At 39.7% G+C, this 22,857-nt stretch overlaps 1 protein-coding gene across 1 annotated transcript; it reads left to right on the forward strand.

Moving 5' to 3' along the window:
• Nucleotides 1-1,899: 1,899 nt before the first annotated feature.
• LOC119746312 (alpha-2A adrenergic receptor-like) lies at nt 1,900-22,476 on the forward strand. Its single transcript, XM_038223188.1, has 2 exons — nt 1,900-3,072; nt 18,930-22,476. The coding sequence occupies exons 1-2, from the start codon at nt 2,517-2,519 to the stop codon at nt 20,189-20,191; spliced, it is 1,818 nt and encodes a 605-aa protein (XP_038079116.1). The 5' UTR covers nt 1,900-2,516; the 3' UTR covers nt 20,192-22,476.
• Nucleotides 22,477-22,857: the final 381 nt, after the last annotated feature.

Raw genomic sequence — 22,857 nt, forward strand, 5'->3', positions numbered from 1 at the left:
ATACAGAACCACTGCCGTCGTAGAAATTTATATTCGATATTTTTCTTTAAAACACAGTTTAATGTTGAACCCATGCTGCGTGACGATTTTGAAATTTAAGAGAAGATGACTTTAATCTGTTTTTCAAAACAGCGCTTCACATTCAAAGAATTAGTCACCACATCAATCCCCAATATAAAAAAAGACACAAAACGAAAACCAAACCATCAACGTGGCAGCCACGAACACATTGCGGCTGCACAAAGTCTGAAATTCAATCAAAACAAAAAAATACAGATATTTGGAACTTCAACTTTGAACAGACATAATACAAAGGATTTAACCGATGAATTTGGTGGTGGTCATTGAAACAGATGTTGACTGGTTTCCTGTCTGTTGGAGTGAAGGGAAGTATGCTGTAATCCATCCTGTTCCATTTCACACGATTTCCCGCTTGTCTGTAGACTTTAGTCAAGGCGCACGTGGCTACCCGGACGTGTGGTGCCCCGGATACTAGAAGAAGAAAAAAGATCAGTGCGAGTGGCGAAGCAAACCACCGTCAGACTGGTTAAAATACATCTCTAAATATGCATGATTTATATTACTTGAATAATTGAATAAGGGATTAGTTCCACGAGATAGTAAAGGCGCTCGTGGCTTCGCCACCCACACTGGTTTTTTTTTTAGTGCTAGCATCCTGGGCCCCACGTGCCCTGACAGCCACGCGCGCCTTGATTAAAGGCTACCCTGTCTGAGGCAGCTGTACACCAAGACATCTGTCTAATCAAGTCCCTATGTTACCATGGAGACCTAACAAAGATGAAGGCCGTCTCAGAAATTATTCAGGTTTATCATTGTTACCTCTCAGGCAATGGTTAATGGGTATCATTTCTCAGTTTTATCCTTTTTTGTTTCTGTCATGTCCAAATACAATTGTCTTACCTCTGAAGAAAGCACCCGGCTTTGAAAACAATTTCCGAAATTACCGTAACAATATCAAATTGATCTTGAAATGAAAAATTAAAGTTATCAAATTTAACTAATATTAACATCACTCGATAAATTTGCGAAACATGTTTGTCAACTACTGTGCAATTAACCATTTACCACATGCACCTGCGGCCTAAATCAGATAATGTATAGGGCAATGCTCGGGTGTTACCGAGAAACCGAGTCATTCAGTCATAATGAGCAACGGAAACACCCTGAAACAAAAACCCAACAATCTACAAAAATACAGGAAGATAGGATTTTGTGAACCCACCATGTATGTCTGTTCGGCGCAACATCGCCCACAAGTATCAAGCCCCACACCTCGTCAACTACAATACACAGGTGTATTGACATTTGTTTATAGCAAACTCCCAATCATCAAACAGTCGTTCACAAAACAAAATGCAGTAAATTTTCTAGTACCATCAAGTAAAGGTAACGGTCTCAGTTCAATCTTAAATTTGATTGTTTTGGACCTTTGAGCCAAATTAAGGAGCCTGTATTTGAACATGTTTTTCCCCTCCAAATTCACCATCCAATATAACAAATAAACTACCTGCTCCCGCCGCACTGGGCGGAAGCCTATCATCATGAAATTTGAGTCGGAAACTGAACTCGAGTAAAGATTATTTTGATGAGCGTCTTCTGAAACCTTTCAAAAGACGTCACTAGAACATGTATGCTCACGCGCAAGCTCCCCAGAGAACATGAAAAAATAGTCAGCCGATGTGGACGTGTATACAGTTACCAGTTTAGCGTAGCGGAATACACACGTTTTGAAATGTCAGATCAAGGGAGCAGCGAACACGATAGCTATTTAACAGCACCTGTTGAGTGTCATCTTTGATCTAGTTTAACAGACATGAAATAGCCGTTGTGTTGGCCAAGCATCCGCACCAGTGACATCAAAAAAATTGACTTAGTTGTCGCGCCGCGTGGATGTTGTGCAGGTGGTTTGCAGTCGGGCGGGAAAGCTGTGGGCACCATGTCCGGTCTCGATGATCAAACACCGAGCTTTCCTGTCACTTCAAACAGAATTTGAACTCACTGGCTTGAAGTATTTACTGGTCGCACTTTGGGCAACCCGCACATTTCACAGTTTCGCTGGGGACTCGGCAGGTCAGCTGGATTTTACCGCGGAAATTATACGGCATTGATCGCGCGTGCTGAACACAGTATGGTCAACCTTCGCGAGAGCTTTTTACCAAATTTGGTGGAAACTTTAATCAAGCTCAGTCACTGTGTGGTATAGCGGAGGGAAGGATTATTTGATTTGGCCCGATGCCTTCTCGTTAGATCCTGACGTGGATCTGCAGAGGATTGTTTTTGTCGACAGTAAACTAAATTGCAATACTGCCGATTTAATTTAGAGCTTTGCGGTCATTGGGTAATGATGGAATGGTTGCGTGGACTTGAGTTCACTAAGGTCATTGTTTGGGTCAAACACCCCAGAAGCATGATCAAGTCATGATGTCTGCATAACCGTGAACAGATACAACATCTTTGGTACCATTCCGGTGATTTGGCGAGCTTTATCAGCCAAAATGTCGAACACAACAGACTTCAATTTGTACCTCTCGGCCAACGCGGGATTACATGACAATGGCACATTGTCATCCGCGTCACCGTGGACAGACACTGTGACAGATACTGTCACACACAATGTCACAGGGACTGTGACAATCACCGTGACAGACTCTCCAGACTACGACGACATCTCCACAGCTGAGAAAATCATCGAGGCTCTCCTGCTGAGCGTGATATCCATCGTGGCATTCTCAGGCAATGTCCTTCTGTGGTGCGTGATAATTCGCAACAAAACCCTCCGTACCACTTCTAACGCCTTGGTGCTGTGCCTGAGCAGTGCTGACATTTTGGTGTCCTTGGTTAACATGCCCATTACTATTTTCACTATCCTGAATGGCGCTCGTTTTTACTCCAATGAACTGTGTGTGGTATTGGGCTTCGCCAACATGACTTTCTTCATCGCTTCTGTCATGTCCTTGGCAGCCATCAGCCTGAATCGCTATGTGCTGATCGTCCATCCTAAGAGATTCAAGACCATCTATACGATAAGGAACACGGGTTTCGTCATTTTGGGTGAGTACAATGAAAGTCAAAGATATCTCAAAGTTTAAAGTGTCAATTAATAAGATGAAAAATTAATTGCCTCATATTTTCCTATAAAAAAATATTTACCGACACTTTGGTAAAAAAAAAAAGTCAAATTGCCTAAATTTTTTAAAAGTCCTGCCCTGAAAAGTGAGCATTGCATTTCTCCAAAATAATTACAGGCCTTATAATACCCTCCCACGGAAATATTCTTTTATAAGTAGTACTGCAGACTGAAGAGCATCAATTGAAACCGGCCTTTTCTCTTTACAACCTTACCGTTAGGTATTTTACCTATCAATGGTATCAATCAAAATCGCTTGATTCATCGCTAGATTCGTGTACATTTGCTTATTCCTACAGTTCATTTAGGGACCTATTTTTCCAGTGCTATAAAACAAATTGAAGATAGGAATGCACGTTTTATTGCAATTTAGTGCAAATTGTGATGTGCACTGAAACCACCTTGTTTTTCCTCTGTGTGTGCCTGGCGTCGGCAATTGAATTTGCGTCGTCCTTTTGCCGGGAATGCCCTTGTTTTTATTTCGTTATTTAATAAAAAACGGCGGAATTAATGAAAGTTCTTCGTATCTGGTAAAGAAAAACCTGAGACAATATTAAACGCCTGACATGTAGTCAGTGCCGCATAATTTCTCTCAAAGAATAAAATATATAGTTGTATATTCAGTGCAGATTCACGCTCATAAGTTTAAGCCCTATAGTTTGCTTTTTCTGCTGGACCACTCTTACAAAAATGACAATGACAGGTGTTTTCGTAAGCGAATATGGCAACGATATGACATCTTTCAACCTTCTTGTTGTTCGATATTAGTGGAGCTTTATATACGTCAATCAAAAATATACGTGGCGTCATGTCATATGCATGAGTATAATTGACTTCAGTCTCATGTACTTCTGAACCTTGTTCCTGGTTATTTTTTAGAACAATTGATTTCAAATTATCGGCAGGATTTGGGGTGTGGTAAGAATTAAAGCAAAATAATTTCAATAGCAAGTATCCCAAGACAATTGCCGATATTTCACAGAAGTTCAAAGCTATTTCCTGCATTTAATTTTTTTTTTCAAGCTCGCTATTGAGTGTGGTTCTTTTTCTTTTTTTTTATACCAAGCTGCTTTTTTATTATCTGACACGAGCAAAAAGTCCCAAACACTCAAAACACTTAAGCACAATCGTATATATGTCCATGAATATAAGTGTAGGAAAACAAAATGAAATCTATGTCAAGCGACCAGTCATTTTTTAAATGTCATTTTTCTGATTTATGGCTCCAGACTTGGTATTATGGGACGACGGTGTTTTCTGCATGAGAGCACTGCAGATAATGGGAGTAAGTGCATGAAATGGTTTTACGGGAATTGATTTCGTACCCATTCAAAATCCACCGCTCCCTCCCTTGCATTTCAATCAATCGTCTGGAAGCGGGATGAATCTGATTGGTATATCATGGATCGACAATGGGCACATTGGACTAGGCCCTTAAGTGGTTGAAATTCCAGAAACACCAGGCAACGCAACATTGTAGCCTGAGCCCTGAGTGATTTCAGAATGATATTCGATTATAGAAATGATCATGCAGTCTTAAAATTAAAACGCACTACTAACAATTGCTCGTTTCAATAGGACCGTCTCGTTGTGTTTGATATCCTTTCGGCAATATACAGTTGCTGGATTCCGACTTTGTGATTATAATCATAATCGCCAAGTTGTAGGGATGGAAATCTGCTGATTATAATCATGATAATATCATGATTATAATCAGCAGATTTCCATCCCTACAACTTGGCGATTAAGGCTCATATTTATGTGTGAACCAATCACATGCCTCACAGTACTCCTCTTCGTCAATAAATGGTTGTTTAATAGGTTTGGAATATACAATATAGGGTTTTGTTTTCTAAGCCCCAAAATACAGGCATGGTTAAGTTTGTAGGATGCAAAACCGTGCAATTTTTCAGCACGAGGTAGCAGAATTATAGAGAATTGCTTATCGCACGTTCTCCATCACTAGAAAAAGTCTAAAACCAATTTCATGCAAACTTTCCAATTCTGACAAGCTTGTAAAATGTTTTTAGAGAGGTATATTGAAAACTGAGTTTCTTTTAAAAATTTAAAATGTACCATGGGCAGAATAAAACAAAATAAAGTTGTTTATAGGTTATATAGGTTAATTTTGAAAAACAAATAAGCTCCCAAGTTGAAATATAAGTTTTCAAATGGTTTTAAAGTTTTTAAAGACTTCGCTGCGAGGCCTGCCATCGACCCCAGGGAAGGATTTCTTTCAGGAAAAGAATACAAAGAATAGAAAGGGATATTTATCTGCTCTGAATTTCACGACCTATTTCAATATCCGTCTGTTTGGTCAACAGTTCCGATCGAAGAAGCAATCAGTTCCAACACGTGGGGCTTCATGCTGTGGGTTGCCAGTGGGATAGAAACATAATCGGCCTATATGAAGCAATATAATTACCAAGTCTATCGGCCGTGTGTGGTTATCAATACTGTACTTGTATACAGGCCTGACAGGTTTTGCAGACTTGTATGACTCGAGACTCGGACTTAAGTCCCATTTTCCGTGACTCGGATTCGGACTCGAGTAATTCGGACACGGCCAAACATGTGTTTCCAGAAAAGCTGTGAAAAAATGGAAACATTTACACTGTGAGGTTTTGGCAGTAGGCCCTTACCTCAATATTTATTTCCAATATATTTTAGAGGTGACTCGGATTCAGACTCGACCTTTGTGACTTGTGACTCGGACTCGACCTTTGTGACTAGTGACTCGGATTCGGACTCCACCTTTGTGATTCGTGACTCAGACTCGGGCTCGACCCTTGTGACTCGTGGCTCGGACTCGGACTCGAACTTTGTGACTCGTGGCTCGGACTCGGACTCGACCTTTGTGACTTGTGACTCGGACTCAGACTCGACCTTTGTGACTAGTGACTCGGACTCGGACTCGACCTTTGTGACTCGTGGCTCGGACTCGGACTCGAACTTTGTGACTCGTGGCTCGGACTCGGACTCGACCTTTGTGATTCGTGACTCGGACTCGGACTCGACCTTTGTGACTAGTGACTCGTGACTCGGACTTGACCTGCATGACTCGGGACTCGGACTCGGGAGCCTGACTCGGACTCGATGTTTGGTGAATCGAATACAAGTCTGAGTTTTTGTCTGGCTTCGAGAGTACAAAATGAGGTTCAAGTAATCGAGCCATGATCGTTTATATAAGAAAATGTAAAATACTGATGGAGGAAATGATTTCATACGCAAGGAACACAATACCAAGGCAGTATATTGTTTTCACTCACACACCTTGTCCGACGAATTTCGAACATACAAATTGAATAATTCAAATGTTTCAAAGTGCGTGTAGTAAATTGTTTTTTGTTTTTTTTATATATGTGACTTGGATCATGTCTGACTTTTGGCTTGTATGCCATCTTCTGATGGAATTAAAGCTTGTAATTATTTAAGACACACACAGAGGAAGAGAAGTACAGTAAAATTACCGACTACTTCTTGCAAGCGATCTCCTAGAAAGGAAAATGTTAATTGTTTGTTAAAAGGGACATTTTGCAAATACCGTTTGAAAAATTACTTTATTTCTCCTTCGGGGCCCTTTAGCTTGCAGTACATTCGGTTGCATCTATGTTGCATGTGAAGATGGCCTTGTGTATACTTGGCCTATAGACCGGGACCATCTAAGGAGACGGAGGCAAAAGTTTGTTTTCTTCTTCTCAGACTCTTCCGCGTCTTAGTGAAACGAGGGCTGGCATCGGGAAAGAGACCTTAACGAGAAACGTTTAGCCTCCAACAATATTACAGCTGACTCGAGAAAAACGAGAATTCCAATTAAAGAGACCGGGAAACGCCTCTGAATATCGTTTGGTGTGGTTATTATTTCCGTTGTATGCATTTTCAATTTATCCGGAGGACTTCAAAAAAATCGATGTGAAGGCTGAACAAAATGAATTTTGATATTAAAAGACATTTCAGAATGAAAGGGAAATTAACTCGAAAACATCTTTTCGTGAGGAAACATTCACGCCACGATGATGATTAAAGTCCTTACGGGAAGGTTTACATGTATGTCATTAGACAGATGTGAAAAACAAATCAGGATTCCATGAATAGAAACGGCGAACAGTAATACACTAGTGTCATTTGGACGTTTCCATGACAACGCGTACGTCAGACATCCGCCTTGGGTGACAAACCGGTCTTGGGTTCGATACCAACTGAAGATGTTTTTTCAACAACGTCTTTGCTGGAATTGATTTTACTCCATTTGAACACATCATCCGGAATACATTGTTTATTGGGATTTGAAGGTAGCTAAAACACTGTAATTGCTGCGGAAAACATATATTTGTCAAATGGTTGTACACACAAAATAAAAAGCATGACCATACATTACTAAATTGATGTTTGCTATAAGCACAGCACACAAACAATTTGATTTCACTAAGATTAACTTTTATAAATTTGTCGTATTTTATTTCCCACGTTCTTGGTTGTTGTTACTTTTCATTTCATTTTAGTCTGGTATTATCCGGACCCACTTTCGTCGCAAGGAACAAGATAAACAAAAAAATGGATTTATAAAATGAATTTAAAAAAATGGAAAACGGAACGAAGACGCTTCTCAAATGTCAACTTACGATTGTGTGCACTCAGCGAGGCGCGCTTCGGCCGCTATTGAGCAAAATTAACCACCAAGCGAGTGGACTTTCAATTGATGAGGATAAATTCCTCTCATAAACACAAGATCTGAGTAGCATTTCTTCCGCTCTTCGGGACTAAACTAACGAACCTAATTAATTTGTCGATGCTTAAGGTAAAGTAAACGCGACTGAATTTCATTTGCTTTTATCCAAAAAGACAGACACGAGGGTCTCAAATAGACAGTAAATAATTTATATTTGTTCCTGAAATTTTAGGTCGTTATTTTTGAACGTGACATACATTCAAATAGAAATCACAAATCGGAGGAAACTGTTTGTACGACTGAGCAAATGTAAACGTGCAAACTGCAAATGTGGACATAGGCGCAGCAGCAACTCACTACAACAGAAGGACTGGTAATCAACAAGTGATTCATGGATTAAAATTTACTAAAATCAAAAGACGATTTAATTTTGAACAAAATGAATTAATGAGTGATACGTTTTTGCCTGAAATGTACGTGCATGATCAGTTTAAAGATACTGTCATTCAGTTGCAGTGGTCAACGTAGAATAAATTCAGTGGTGTAAATATTTTACCCAAATAACATTAAAACGAAACGCCGTGTGCTGACGGAAGAAGTCTAATACGTATTCCCTGTGCACCTGCTGCACACTTGACTTGTGCCTTTTCTAAGATTAAATATCGGCAAATGTGACCCAAAGGCATTATTGCATTATTACAGTTTAATGCTCCTGAAAAAAGGGTCTTTCATTTCTATACTGAAGTGCAGTGTCAACTTGGCACTTGTTAAAACTTGAGATTTCAATATATCCAAATTTCTTGTTGTCGCCACGCTTGGTATGTTTTTTTTCATGTGGGTCGTAATGTTTAAACAGACCAGAAGCGATCGCGCGGCTATTTGCCATCAAACCGAACATTGTGAAATTGTACTTATTTTTTTTCTAGGCTTTAAACCCCATTCCGGAAAGTCTGTTCAACCGACGTCCTGTCTGAAATTTCTGCTCCGTCTGGGTTTTAGGGTTTTTTTTTTTTGTTTTTTTTTTGGAAAGTTCAATAATAACAAAAAAAGAAAACAAAACAAAATCATACTGACGTTATACATGAGTGTTCAGGACATAACCGTGGGCATACAGCTTTTTGTACGTAACTTTAGCTAATATCCCAGCTAAGAAAATGAAAACAAATTCAACGACATCATAATTAGGTCACATTAATTAAATCAGCACCGCTTTACAAATGTTCCTGTCAATGTTGTGTCTCACTTATAAAATTACTCGTTTTCCCCAGCTGTCACCTTTACATTTCCAACGAATGGTTTACATATTGGTCAGTGTTTTTGTCCCTAGGCCGCGCATAGTCGTGTGTAAAAGTACACGGTTGGGCGGCCGGTTGAAAGGCTGGGCCTGTTTCAGAGAAGTCATGTGTGTTTTTTTACAACATCTGTCGCATTGATGGAAAAAAAGAATCGATAATTGTATTGGGACATTCACTTTGAAGATGCCGGTGGCAGATCTAACCGAGTTTGTTTAATGTTGTGTACATAATTGCCGTGTCATATGGAGAATTGGCTTCAATTTTCGGCAAATATTAGAAATGATTTTGACAAAACGCCACATTTGTTTTTTTATTTATCAAAATGCGATATTAGCGCTATTCAGCAATTACAGTTAGAGTTGTGAATCGGTTTTGGATAACAAATCTTACACAATATTGGCAATATTTACGAATTAAACGATGATTTTAAATGAAAATCCTCGTAAGAAGTAAAAAAAAAAATCTCCAAAAATTCAATAACACAAATGAAAACGGTATCTCACATCGTGAGTGAAATCATGGTAGATGCATCCTATGGTATTTCGATACGCGTTCTCCAAAGTGTAAGTACATGTATCACAAGGTCATCATATTACATTATCGAAATATTGTCTTATAATTCATCAAGGTCCATCAATTAAAGATAAATTAACTACTTATATATCACTCGCGTTGGAGGTTTAATGGACCATTCGACAGTATATCCATCAGGTGTTATGCAAAAGTCAAAGGTAGAAAATCCACAATGCGAAGCGCGAAAGGGTAAGTGGTAACGGACGGTGGCCTCCAACCTGTTTAAGATAACAGGTGAATTGATGAGTGTTTTTATCTTTTGTGAAGAGAAAACCCTAAATGGGGAGGGGGATCAAGGCATTGTGATCAAAACAGAGAGTTGTATTATGTGACTTAAAAATATTTAAAAAGTTAGCCCGATATGTTTAGTCTTGTTTAGATTTAGTCCTTTCATTGGCGTTTCTGGGTAATCCTAATTGAAACTTTTAGAACATAGCGACACTTGAACAAGTCTAATTCACAAGTGCCTTTCAGTTTTGCCATGCAGTCAGGTTAATAAACGGCTGGCCTCAAATTTCCAATCTTTCAAAAAAAGTGCTTGATGGCAGGCTAGTCACGATTTGCATGTCCTTAATTCTCTGTTATTATAAGGTTTTGTGCCCCGTGCAATTGAGGATATTGAAAACTGAAGGGTGGAGGTCAGCTACGTAGTCAGGCTAGAATATGGTTCCCTCTTCCTACTTTTGATTTATAAACAGAAATAAATCCAACTGCACCCACACTTCTGCAGAACAATTTGGATTGTCCAGCATTATCTCGAAATCTTGCCAATACTCCACACAAACGCCAATTAGACCGATTAAAAGCTAGACCGCATCGTAAAATCGTTATCCTAGGCAAGTTTGAATTCAAGGTTAACATTGTGGACATTGATTCCCTTTTATTTTTTTTACAGCTGTTTGCTTTGATTTTTTAACTTCCAATCTAAAATTATGCAGTTGGCATAAAGAGCTCGCGCGGCGGACAATCGACCTTGGCCATGCCATGCGGAGGTTGGGAAAAACGGTGGACAATTGTACCTCCATCGTCCTTGCCATTGCGATTTGAAACTAATAATTATAGCGAACTGAGTGAAGCATTGATGGAAACCTTGGAATGGCAATACGAAGGATTGTCCGATAACCGGTGTTGTGAACGGTGAGCAAGGATCAAGCGAGACCATAGTGTGTCATCTGCTTATCAGTGACCTAAGGATCTGCAGGTACGAAAACACAACACACACATTGTAACTTCGGTATGGCTTATTAAGAAAGTGGCAGCTTCTGCTCGGATGTCCTTGTGCAGGTTTGCAAAATGCAGGTACACAAAATCAAGGGATTGCTCCTTTTGCGACTAAGTAATTGGGACTGAGTGGTGTCCTAGCAGTTATTTCCTGTATAAAGTGACCTGCTACCCCCATGAACCTACGCTGACGGAGTTACATAATTATTGCGCACAGGAAGCTTGCTTAGTATCTACCAGTTGCAAGTTCGTCATTAGGGCATATCTACAAGTTATCTACAAAGATCGTGCCACTACTTACCGTGTGACCATCGCCCTAATGCCCTAAATCACGGTTGATTTGGAGGCACTCTACTTGTTCATTTTACCTGTCTTCGTGAAAAAAAAATGTGTTCAGCGCCATTTGAGTCCAACATTTTTGACATAGGTTTTCATTAGTTATTCGAATCCGGATGATTGTTGTATACCGTCATGTACGTAAATTGTTGCATGCAAATTTCCTTTTATACACGAGTTCATACACGAAACTCAAGCATTTTTAAGTCCCATTAATCTTTTGATATTGTTCGAGGCTATTCTATTTCGACAACGCGTTCATCTATTGTGACCTTCCAATATGGGTAATTAAACTATAAATGGATGTCATCGATCCTGCATTGTCACACATATTGAGATATTAACCTTCATACTAATCCCATGGAAATGACTGTAATTAGCTGGGCTTTTTACTACAAGGATTCAAGTAATTGGTTTTTGCAAAACACAGGTGGGTTGTCCATATGGACTGTATCCAGTGCAAAAGCTATTCACCTTATTATAGGACCAGCATAATGTCGTCAGCAAGTAAACCAACACTTGAACGTGCGGCTGTTTTAATGACGGTCAAATGCATGCTGTCGTACTCTGCAATTGTTTCATGTATGGTGATTTTCATTTTACAATTATAATTCATTTCTTAAAAATGTCAATCAGCAATCAACAACGTCTTTAAAAATGACTTTCTGGCGTTCATAAAAGAGAGCGCACACTGAAAGCTAGCTATTAACTCAATTTTACTCAATGTGGTTTCTTGCGTGCATAATAATATAGACGTGAAATGATAATAACAAATATTTCACCGGCAAATCACTAGTCAAGCGTAGACAAAATTCCAAAGCAAATACACATTTGTATTCGTTGATCTTGATTACTCTCTGAGGCAAATATGAAGCCTCGGCGAACATCGAACCGTAACGCACAGCCGCGGTGCTTTTAAGAAGGCACAAAAAACGTCGGTTGTGATATGACGAAACGATATTCTCAAAAGACATTGTCAACTCATTGGAAGATTGAAACAACATATGCCATTGCAAGCCTGACGAACCTGCATTAATAAAGGGGAATAGTCAGTCGCATGTTAGCTATATTGAGATTGAGAATTTCACTCCTACCCATGGGTGGACGCTTTTGTGATAGGTTACCTCTGCCAACGAGGTTATGTTTTCATTGGCGTTGGATGGTTTGTCTGTAAAGGCCCTGTCACACTGTCTGCGATCTTATATGCGCTCTCACTGCGTCCTTAAAATAGCTGGGGCGCAAAAACAACTACTAGATCGCAGCGACAACTACATAGGTCGCCAGATGGGCGCCAGAGTGTCTTAATGGTCTCCGATGAGCGCAAAGGTCTTTGAACATGCTCAAAACAATCGCATGATGGACGTCACATGAGTGTATTTTGGTCGAATAGAGAGCGCGACGCATGCTACTAGGACACGTCAACAGCGAGCAGAGCGTAGTTTGGGCGCAGTGACAGCGCAGCGGCAGCGACTAGATCGAGTAATTGGGCTTGACAGGGGCGCATAGAGAGCGAGTTGAACGCATCGTAAGCGCGGGAAGAGCACAGTATGAGCGTAGCTTGAGCTTCTTTGAGGCAGAAAGTTGTCATTTTATTGCGTCCTCGCTGCAATTGTTCAATTCATGAAGAAAAAAATGGTCGCCGTAAGGTCTCCTATGAGAGCGCATCAATGTGACAGGCCCTTTAACAGGATAACCATAACATTTATGGACGGATTTTCATGAAACTATTTAAGGGTGGACCTTGGTAAATGAGAATAGAAGTTATTTTCGTAGTTCAGGGAATACTCGTAACTTTTCAGCCGCAACGTGAGATAAAGCCATCGATTTGTTTGTAAAGGAAAGCATTGTTTAATAAGCAGGTTTTTTTGAACAATAATTTTTTTTTTCTAACCCCAAAACAATCATGGATTTTGCGGACGGGTATAGCGAAGACTTATCGTATTGCCTCCATCACACACTGTAGAAACAGATGTTTGTGGAGACTTATGATCTTACCTAAGTATTGTTGGGAGCATTGGGATCTTACCTTTACTGTTGGAACGACAAAGATTATTGACTCACCTTCGGTGAAGTATTTTGTTAACAACTCCGTCTATTTTTGTAAACGTAAGAGAACTTCCTTCACGCGAGAAAAGATAACATTTGTAAAGATAACGTACTTGACTGCAGGAAAAACAAAAACGAACACTTCCTCCAAAAGGTTTTCACACGTAAAGTAGCTGAAACTTTTTGAAGTTAACAAACAAATAGTTCTGCAATGAGATATAATTATTCGACGATTGTATTTTTTTCTCATTGTTACTAAGACGTTATTTAGGACACACTTTTATTGTAGTTGCGCATGCACAAACATGCGTAATGGTATACGTACTTCCTTTCAATCTTAGATTGCATGGGTAAAATTTCGTTTCGCAGAACAACCTAAGTAAAAGGACTTCGTCCCTCGCCATTGTTATTGTATAAGCACATTATACTTCTGAGATAAACGACTCGAACCAACGACCGACCGATTACTATCATAGCCACTCGACCACCGGACTTAAGGTGGAGTAGCCGGTTCGATTCGAGTCCAACCGAGTGAGATTCTTTTTACTCGGACTTTATACAGTCTCGAACAACACTGAAAATGCATCGCTTATTAAGTTACGTTGGCGAAGGGCAAAACAAAATATTAAATTTCAAAAATCTCCCTATGTAAAATTACCTCAATGTATAATTGGCACAAATTGCTCAGGCGGCAAATACTTTGTACTAGCGAGTCTTGTTGTTGTCTTTTGTTATCCAGTCAATAGTAACTCAATTATATTGCGGGCGTTGTGTGTGTGTCTGTGGGAAGACTATGAATACACTTCCAAGAGTCTCACAGACCGATAGACAGGACACAAACAACGATATTCCAGTTTTACGGATTTCATTAAGTCATCTATTGGCAGTGCATTCGTGCATTCCTTACATTCGTATTACCTTTGAAGTGCATTGAAATTATTGATTAGTGCATTGACATAATTAGGTTTATTTCAATTTTTTTTTCATCGGAGACCAAGCAGCAAGACATTGACGTAGACATAGTCAGGTGTCTGTTATGCATAGACAGCAGTTTAATAATAACCTGACTTCAGGGTCACAGACCCGTTACTCTTCATTAAGAATGCACGTCGACTCTGATACCTGGAAATAGGACTAAAGTAAATTTCACGTTGTCATGACAACGTAGTTGCAGATAAAAATCTACGTGACCAAATCTGTGGTTTTTTTTAGTACACATGTAAACACATTTTTCGCGACAGAACTACTTTTTTTTCCAGTTTGAGAAGTGCTGAGCCATTTGCGCTACCCGGATGGCTGTATATCGCCTGTATGTGTGGCTCTCTTCCCTGTCAAGCAGGATTTTTTTATCAATTCTACAATTACGCACGAACGTGCCACAACCACGTTTTCGACTGTCAACCGATTATCTCGTACAGTGTAATTTGATTTTTAAAGTTCAGTCTTTCGGTTGAAGGTCCATATAACTGTTTTACTTAATTTTAAGGTTCAGAAAAAGGACAGTCGACGGGCTGCAGAGAAATTTAATGCACAATAGACTTGCTCTCCAGTATAACATTTTTGGGTTTCTTTTTAGATCAGAAATGTGAAGGAACGTTTAACGGTAAACGTTAAAAATCCAAAGGACTTTCATATATAGCCAAATACATAAGTAAAATGTGTGTTTATAACGTTCGATATAAAAATGCAACGCTGTAATAAACTATAAGATTGTACAAAACACATTAAAGAAACATATTTTTAAAAAGGAAAAAAAACTAGAGAAACAAAGAGCACATAAGAGTAGCAAAGGGCTTCTCAATTGAAAGCGCCAATGTAACAGTAAACGTAAACATTCTTTGCTACGATGAGTTCGTCCTTAATGAGCGCCTAATGTGCTCATTGCTAATAGTTCAAGTAATGTCAACTGAGATAATGTTCCAATGACATTTATAGATACAAATTTTGTTAAATTACACCAGGAGGGCTGTGTAATAGACGTTCACTGTGGCGACACCCGCTAATTATTGAATTCATAATACCCATCCTTGAAGTAACGAGGCCCTGTACAAAAAAACAAAAACAATACTGGCTAATGCTTTTATTAACGCGTGGCCTTGGTGTAAGTAATAACGCCAATGAGTCTACGATGAAGGTACAGTTCGCCTAATGGTACCCCAGTAGCAATGGTAGCGTTATCTTGAGGCGGAAAGCTTGTCACACGAACCAGCTTCGTTGACTTCCGGTGAATAACAATGCCATCGCTAGGGAGATTGTCGGCCATTTTTATTTCAAATAAGGAGATTGCAGTTGTGAAGGAAGACGGATATGAAAGGTGATGTAGTACGATTGAGAGGGCATTGGTTTGGTATGGCTAGGATAGGCATTAGAAACCTTTGTTCATTATTGTTCGAAATTAAAATAAACACAGAATACCCTCAGAACCACACGCACCGCTCGAGGTATATTGAGTGTTTTAATAGTCAAGGAGACCTCTTTAACTTCCAATTTTCATTTTTGGAAATTTGATTTCGAGGATAGAAATACAGCTACGTATATTGAGGAATAACTTTAAGGTTAATGCTCCAGCCCCCCTCCCCCAAGTGATATTATTTAAAATACTACGACCGACTTCAGTCAGTTCTACATACAAATTACTGGAATGAAGAAACAAGTGCAAAGCCAACGATGGATTATATCACCTGTGTAAAAATGAGTCAGAAGATATTATATAAATTTGCTATACAAATAATACAAACATGATAAAAGCCTTCAACAAATTATCCAATATAGCTTCAAGTACGTGCTGAAATTGGACCTCAATGCAAAGGTAATACCGCCGTGAAAAAAAAGTTAAAACAGGCCGAACCTTTTGAATGCCATGGCACAATATTGAACGCCGTGTGCCGTGATGAATTATTGAAAACAATCGTATTTCCTGGGATTTCGACGGCATTAATGAAAACACCACCTGCGTTTGTTCCGTTAAGGATTCGATTTCGTTCGGGTCAGTCTATCTTCAAAAACAACCTGGATAAACGAATTAATCAGATACATGTATACGGCAATATCAGGCGCTGCTGAAACTCCTTTCCTTTCTGAAAGGACCAACAAAAAAAACATAACCTATTAGGGGTTAAAATGTTTGGAATTTAGGGCAAGATATGAAGGACAATTTGATGTTCGATTGTGGAAAATACTGGAATGTATTAAAATTTAGGTCAACCTTTAAATACAAATTTAGTTCATTTATCGTAGCAACAACTGCGGACTCTGTGTGAAATGTTTTGGAGGCGAGCTGGACGTCGCATTATTATTATCTTATTATTATTATTAGTAGTAGTAGTAGTATTAAAACTACAAATGTAGCATTAGGGAGACACGTTATCGTAATTTCTTCGACAATAGGGAGACACCTGTCATTAGGGAAACATTTTCATGTCTCCCTAATTCCACAGCCCCCCCCCCCCCCTTTAGAGGCACAATTTTACTGTCGCAAAAGAAGACTTTGACCGGCAATAAAGATGATTGAAGTTATTATTTTGAAATGTCAATATCTGTAAATTTCCGATAGCTGTTGGCGCCAATATTCTCCATGTGGCCCCAGAGAGTACGTATAGACGCGGAGAGCAGAGTTATCGTCTTTAGATTATATCTTAAGGGATGTACGCTATCTGTTAGGACCCTATTCTCGCCTTAGGCATTACCAGATTGGTTTGGTATAACACAATTCAGCACCACACCTCTGTGTATTGCTGATTATCGAGTCGACACACTTTCTATCGGTCGTCGTTCTCTATAACTTGAGTATAAGCCAAAACAAGCGTGTCGCCGTGTAAGAAATTAATACAACATCAATACTAAAGTCACGCCCGTAATCCATACGACTTAGGCTACGTGCTTGACATGGATATCAAGCGCAATATGCCTGACGATGGAATTTGATACAAGAGTTTTCTAATGTAATTCAAAGAGCGATTTTACTTTGGTGAAACCATATAGGCCTAGATGTGTTAAAAGCTTGTATGTGTGTGTGAAAGTCGCTCATTATCAGACTGGAAGCCATTCAGAGTAAAAGGAAAAGGATTTAAAGAAACAAAATATGCTTGCCTTATTCTTATTTAAACTTTGTTATTTATTTCTATTTTTATGTTTTTTAAATCATATTACATTTTAATACATCTAATCAAAGTTTTGTTCCCTTTGTTCACAGAATGGAAATTATTAATTACAATAAGTAACCCTCTGACAACAAAAAATCTCACAGATATGTGAAACCAAGCACCAAAATATGCATTAAGATTGCATACAAGCATCGACTTCAAAAGCACCTGCTTCTGTTTCGTATTACCATGAATATTAGCTCGCAAAAGCAGGACAAAGCATCAGCCTCGATGCAGGAGAGTTCCTTTTCAGTGTTTTTGGAAAAAAAAACTATAGCCTTGTACTTCCACTGCAGGCTGATGGGTAATTTGTTTACAGCAAGTTGAATGAAATGAAAAATGTTATGTTAGTATTAATATTCAAGTCACAAGCTAATTCAATCGTGCATATTAGGTTATGTCTGCTTTTTAATGTGTCTCCGCTTGCACTTTTCTAATCCGATTATGACCTGGGAAGGTTTAATCGTATCAATTGACGCATCGGCCATGCTTTTGGCGGGTAAGATCCAGAGAACCAGACCTCGCGGGATATTGCATGTAAAATTCATGAGTGTTAGTCTCTTTTGAATGTTGGTTAAACCGAAAAGCGTTTTAGGTTTAGGACTTTCAAGCCGTGTTAACCTTGGGGCGTCGCTCGTATTCTCGCGAGACTTGATCGGACATGAATGGTGGATTACTGTGCCGTGCCCCAGACGTTATATCCCGGGTTTTATTGAGATTTAAGAACATGACAGGCGGGAGTGTTTTCAGTACATCATGACACTCGTGCGACCTTGGGAATTTCTTGGCGCAATCCACACAACTGAAACGTAAAGCAGAGCAGAATGTTGGCAGAAACAGAAATGTTATGTTTCCATTTTGAGACAGTGATGGCCTCGTCTGATCACATACATGTCATCAAAATCCAATAATCCATAAACTGTCCCTTGATTCATTTTCAGTGGGTATTTGATGAAACTTCCATTATAAAAGTTTGGCTTCTGGCGTGAAATGAATGATCAAACATTTTTATTTGTGGAAAGACCTTCTGTGTATACTGTTTGTGTCTCAGAAAACGGCTTTTCTTAAAGACACTCTGTCTGTTGTTTCTTCATGGTGAAGTTTTAAAAAGAGAGATTTAAGACGCTCTTAGCAGTAACCTATTTAGCTCGTTCTTATAAACATCATTCGGTCATTTGAAGTCACGTAGGGTTTCACGAAGTAAAGCATTCTAAAAAAATAAGTCGTTGAGGTTCACAATCGTGAGTTAGGGGTCGGAACCTCACGGTTGGCAAATAATGGCAAGTGTGATGTTTGTCTTGGAACCTCATGACATCAGGTTTTCTCTCTTGCGTGCAATGTTGCAGTGCCTCAATTTCCCTAACGCCAATAACCTCACAGAAAACTCACAGTGTTTTGCTTAAAGTCGATTTCATGATTAGAAAATATTACAGCTGCGTGGTTGTTCATTATTTTCCAGTGATTCTAACCTTACAGTTTTTTATGTCTTTATTTTACAGCCGTATGGTTGCTGTCAATGGCTCTAGCTTCGCCACCCCTCATCGGCTGGGCCCGCTACGACTACCTGCCAGGACAATCCTTCTGCTTCTGCTACTGGGAGGACAGCATCAGCTACACGTTCTTTATGGTCATCGTCTGCTTCGGAGGTCCGTGCTCCGTCATGTCGTTCTGCTATTACAACATTCTGCGTGAGGTTCGCAGAAGTAGAAAGAGGTTGGCTTCTGGGCCTGGAGCCTCACCAGACGCCTCCAGTATGAACAGTGCACAGAGTGCCTTGAGTACAATCAGTAACAATAACTCTAGCGTGAGGAGGGGCAGAGAACCGAATGGACACAATGTTCCTTCCCACGAGGGCGCTATTAATCAAGGCTTTATAGGCGGGGATGGGGATGCTCAAGGGACGGTGAAGAAAAGTAGAATGACCTCACTGCATGAGGCATTGACGAGACAGTTTTCAAAGAAACGAATCAGAGTCGAACCAAGCAGTCCCGAGACTCATCTTCCAGGCTTAGTTCCTGGAGGAACCAGACCAAGATCGTTACCGACTCGAATCACGTCTATAAAGATCAAAGATGAACAAAGTAGCAATGCCAAAAACACCTCACCGGGTAGGACTGGGAGTAGATACCAGCCGCAAAACCAGTCGTCAACAACTTGTAAACCACCGACGATTCGACTTCAAGCGTTTAGCCGTTCGATGTCTCTGGACTCCAGGCGAGGCAGTGGTTCGTCGCTCATAGTAGAGGGCGAGGAACGTGTGACGAAACCAGGGAAGATTTCACCCAAAATTCAGGCCAAGATTGCCAGGCAGATCTCTGGATCCAATCTGGCTGTGCCCGGTCTGAAAGCTGCCGTTGGGATACGGAGGAAACGAGCTAAGACGCAGAGCGAGATGAGACGGAAGCAGGAGGAACTCAAACTGACCAAATCCTTCTTAGTTGTCATCTTAGTCTTCATCATCTGTTGGTTTCCTTTCTGCATCACGATGTTCTGGAGTGTCTTCTCTCCATGGCCCGTCTTCCGCCCCGCAGATATGGCGTCTCTTCTCCTGGGTTTCTTCAACAGTTGTTGTAATCCTGTCATATACGGCGTGATGAATCACCGCTTCCGTGCCGGTTTTAAGCACATCTTGTGCTGTCACTGGGCTCCTTGGCATCGACGGAGCCTAGGAGGCAAACTAGAATCCGATCGGGGATTTGGCTCGGTGACCGGAACCGCAGCTGGTGCTGGCTGCAATGATGACATCAGCTGCACAAACTAAAACAACAACCTGATTTTTTGGTGCACCCGAAGGAACAACCTACTATGCTCTGAATGACTGACACAATGACTGACGGACTGACGGACCGACGAACTGAGTCGCTGAGTATGATATCGTCGTAAACTGAGATTTTCGGGTCCAGAATGTACCATGTGGCAGGAACCTACAACTAAGTTACAATGTTTCGCAACTGTATATTTATATAAGGCGTATATCAAAACCATTGTTTTTTAAAGAAACATAAAGAAAATTTGAAAAAAACACCTATGCCGATTAAGTTGTGGCTAACCCCTGTAAAAACCTTCCATTTCAAAGACGATGCATTATTTTGAGAGAAAAGTGTTATTTTGACAGAAACGTGGTTTAATTTATGATATTCACTGTAAACTTCTCATATTTGAAAGAAGAGATCAAAACGTTTTGACAATTGAATTCATGTCAGAATAGAGTTTAATCTTGAAGAACTCTTAAAGCAATCGTAAAAAAAAATTACTGCATTTCTTTAGGAATGTGGAAGGTGTAATATGAAAGGCTATTTTACCAACTGTAGAAGGTGACTGATCGAGACATAATCTGAACTTGTATCCTTGCAATCATGGGATTTGACAACATATATCAACCTCCCCAGGAATGACCCCCACATCAATCCAATCTGACGTTGCGCAGGTGCCGTTAGGGACTTTCTCGTCACGGTTTCTAATCAAGAGATCGAAGATTAAGTTGAAGAGGCTTTTTTATTCGCTCCATTTCATTGTAGATATGGGAGTACCGTGGCAATCACGGACATCGAACTGCTATCAGGTGTTTGCAGGCGATTTATAGTGATTACTTTGTACCTATGGACACCGGCCACAATTGTCGATGGTGGCAATGTTAATTGCCGTAGGAGACGGATTCACATTTTGTATCACGACATTTACCCTGAAAAGCCGGTAAGGAATTTGCAACACCAATCATCTAGACTGGAGGATGCGCATTGCCATATTTTAATTTCCTATACATTTATTGCTTTTCTTCGTACTGTTATACCTTACAAATTGGAAGAAATTCCAAAAACAAATTGAGGAGTAGTGTCAGAACGTATTGTGCACGTGGTGGCAATTGCCAATCTGACCAAAAGAACTCAAGTCAAGATATGGGAAAATAGAATTGGAGAAGACATAAAAAACACCCCTTTTTCTGTATTTTCTTGTTTTATGATACCATTTTAGCTTTGTTAATGGATGAAGTTGAATGCCTCTTTCCACTTTTAATTATTTAAACTGCAATTTTCGAGATTATTTTCCTGTGGCAATGGATGGTAAACCATTCCGCCTTTGTTGTGATATCGCTAGTGATTGAGATAGTCGGAGACTCAACCAAAACAATACTAATGGGCTTCAGCCAGAAGTGCCCTAGTATGTAGAAGGAAAAACAATCCATTTTGTAAACGATACCTCTTTTGAAGCAAATCCAATTTCGTTGAGAGGTTGAAGCTTAAAACTTCCCATTTGATGACACATTACAGCGTAGACAAAAATAATAAATATGGTCACACCCAGGGACAATTAAGGGGAAAGAGGTCGGATTGGATGTACAAGGAAGGTATAGCTTTTCATTTCCTGGGGAATTCGGTATATTTTGATGGCGGTGTTGGCCTTTTTTTGTTTCTTACTTATTGGAATTCCTCTATCGAATACTCGCCGAATTGTTTAGTTTTTACTTAGAGGTTTAAGCATTTTTTTACGGACGTGTAAATGTACAATTGACAGGCTGGTTGGCATTCCTGACAAGCAGAGACTGAAACTAAACTTGTCCAGTATATAAAAAGCAGAGCTTATTATTAGTGCCCCCAGCCACACACACCTGCAACCTATACATCCCATAACCGGAAATTGCTTGCAGTATTGATCCACATCCAGGACAATCTACTACTATTACGAGGGTCTCATTTGTGGAACTGTTAGCACAGAAATTTGCTGATGAGCATCCAAATATTGGCTTAGTTAAAAAAAAAATGATAATAATAAGGTGCCCAACTGCCAGATAATGCATATGGATTGTGACTGTCTGCCGATAAATGCTTAGCACACAAATTTATTGAGCAAAGTTTTACGCTTAACTGTTCCGTGAACATGGGTCCAGGTAGTACATGTACACGCCGCCATTTTTGTCCATATGGAGTGAGCATAATGATGTATTATTTGATCATAGTTGCAATAGTTTTATAGGCATAAGTACATAACCTACCGAATAATTATATTTAAAAACAATCTTGGATTAAGATCGTACTGGTACTAAACAACCCGTGAAATTATTCCGTCTAGCTTGCTGTCATTTAGAAATAAACAAGAAATGTATAGGTGATTTCCGACGATCAGTCAATTCACGAAATCGTGTTTCGTGAAGGTTGCGCATGGTTGTCTGTTTTCTCGAAAAGTGTCATATTCACTGAGCTGAAACTTCAACAGGTTAGGTTTTGAACATTCGTCTTTGGATTTTGAGGGGTGTTATTATCGGTAACAAACAAAATGTATTTAGACGACTCTCAAAGGCGATTGCCTTTGACAGTCGCCTAAATTGATCTTTCGTGTCGCGAATAATTTTGTTATGGCGTTAATTTCAAAATACATCTGTATGAAAGTGTGAACTGTTTTTGACTGAGAGTATGCCAAATTTGGTTACTT

Source organism: Patiria miniata, unplaced genomic scaffold (genome assembly GCF_015706575.1).
Source record: "Patiria miniata isolate m_02_andy unplaced genomic scaffold, ASM1570657v1 HiC_scaffold_7, whole genome shotgun sequence".
NCBI lineage: Eukaryota > Metazoa > Echinodermata > Asteroidea > Valvatida > Asterinidae > Patiria > Patiria miniata.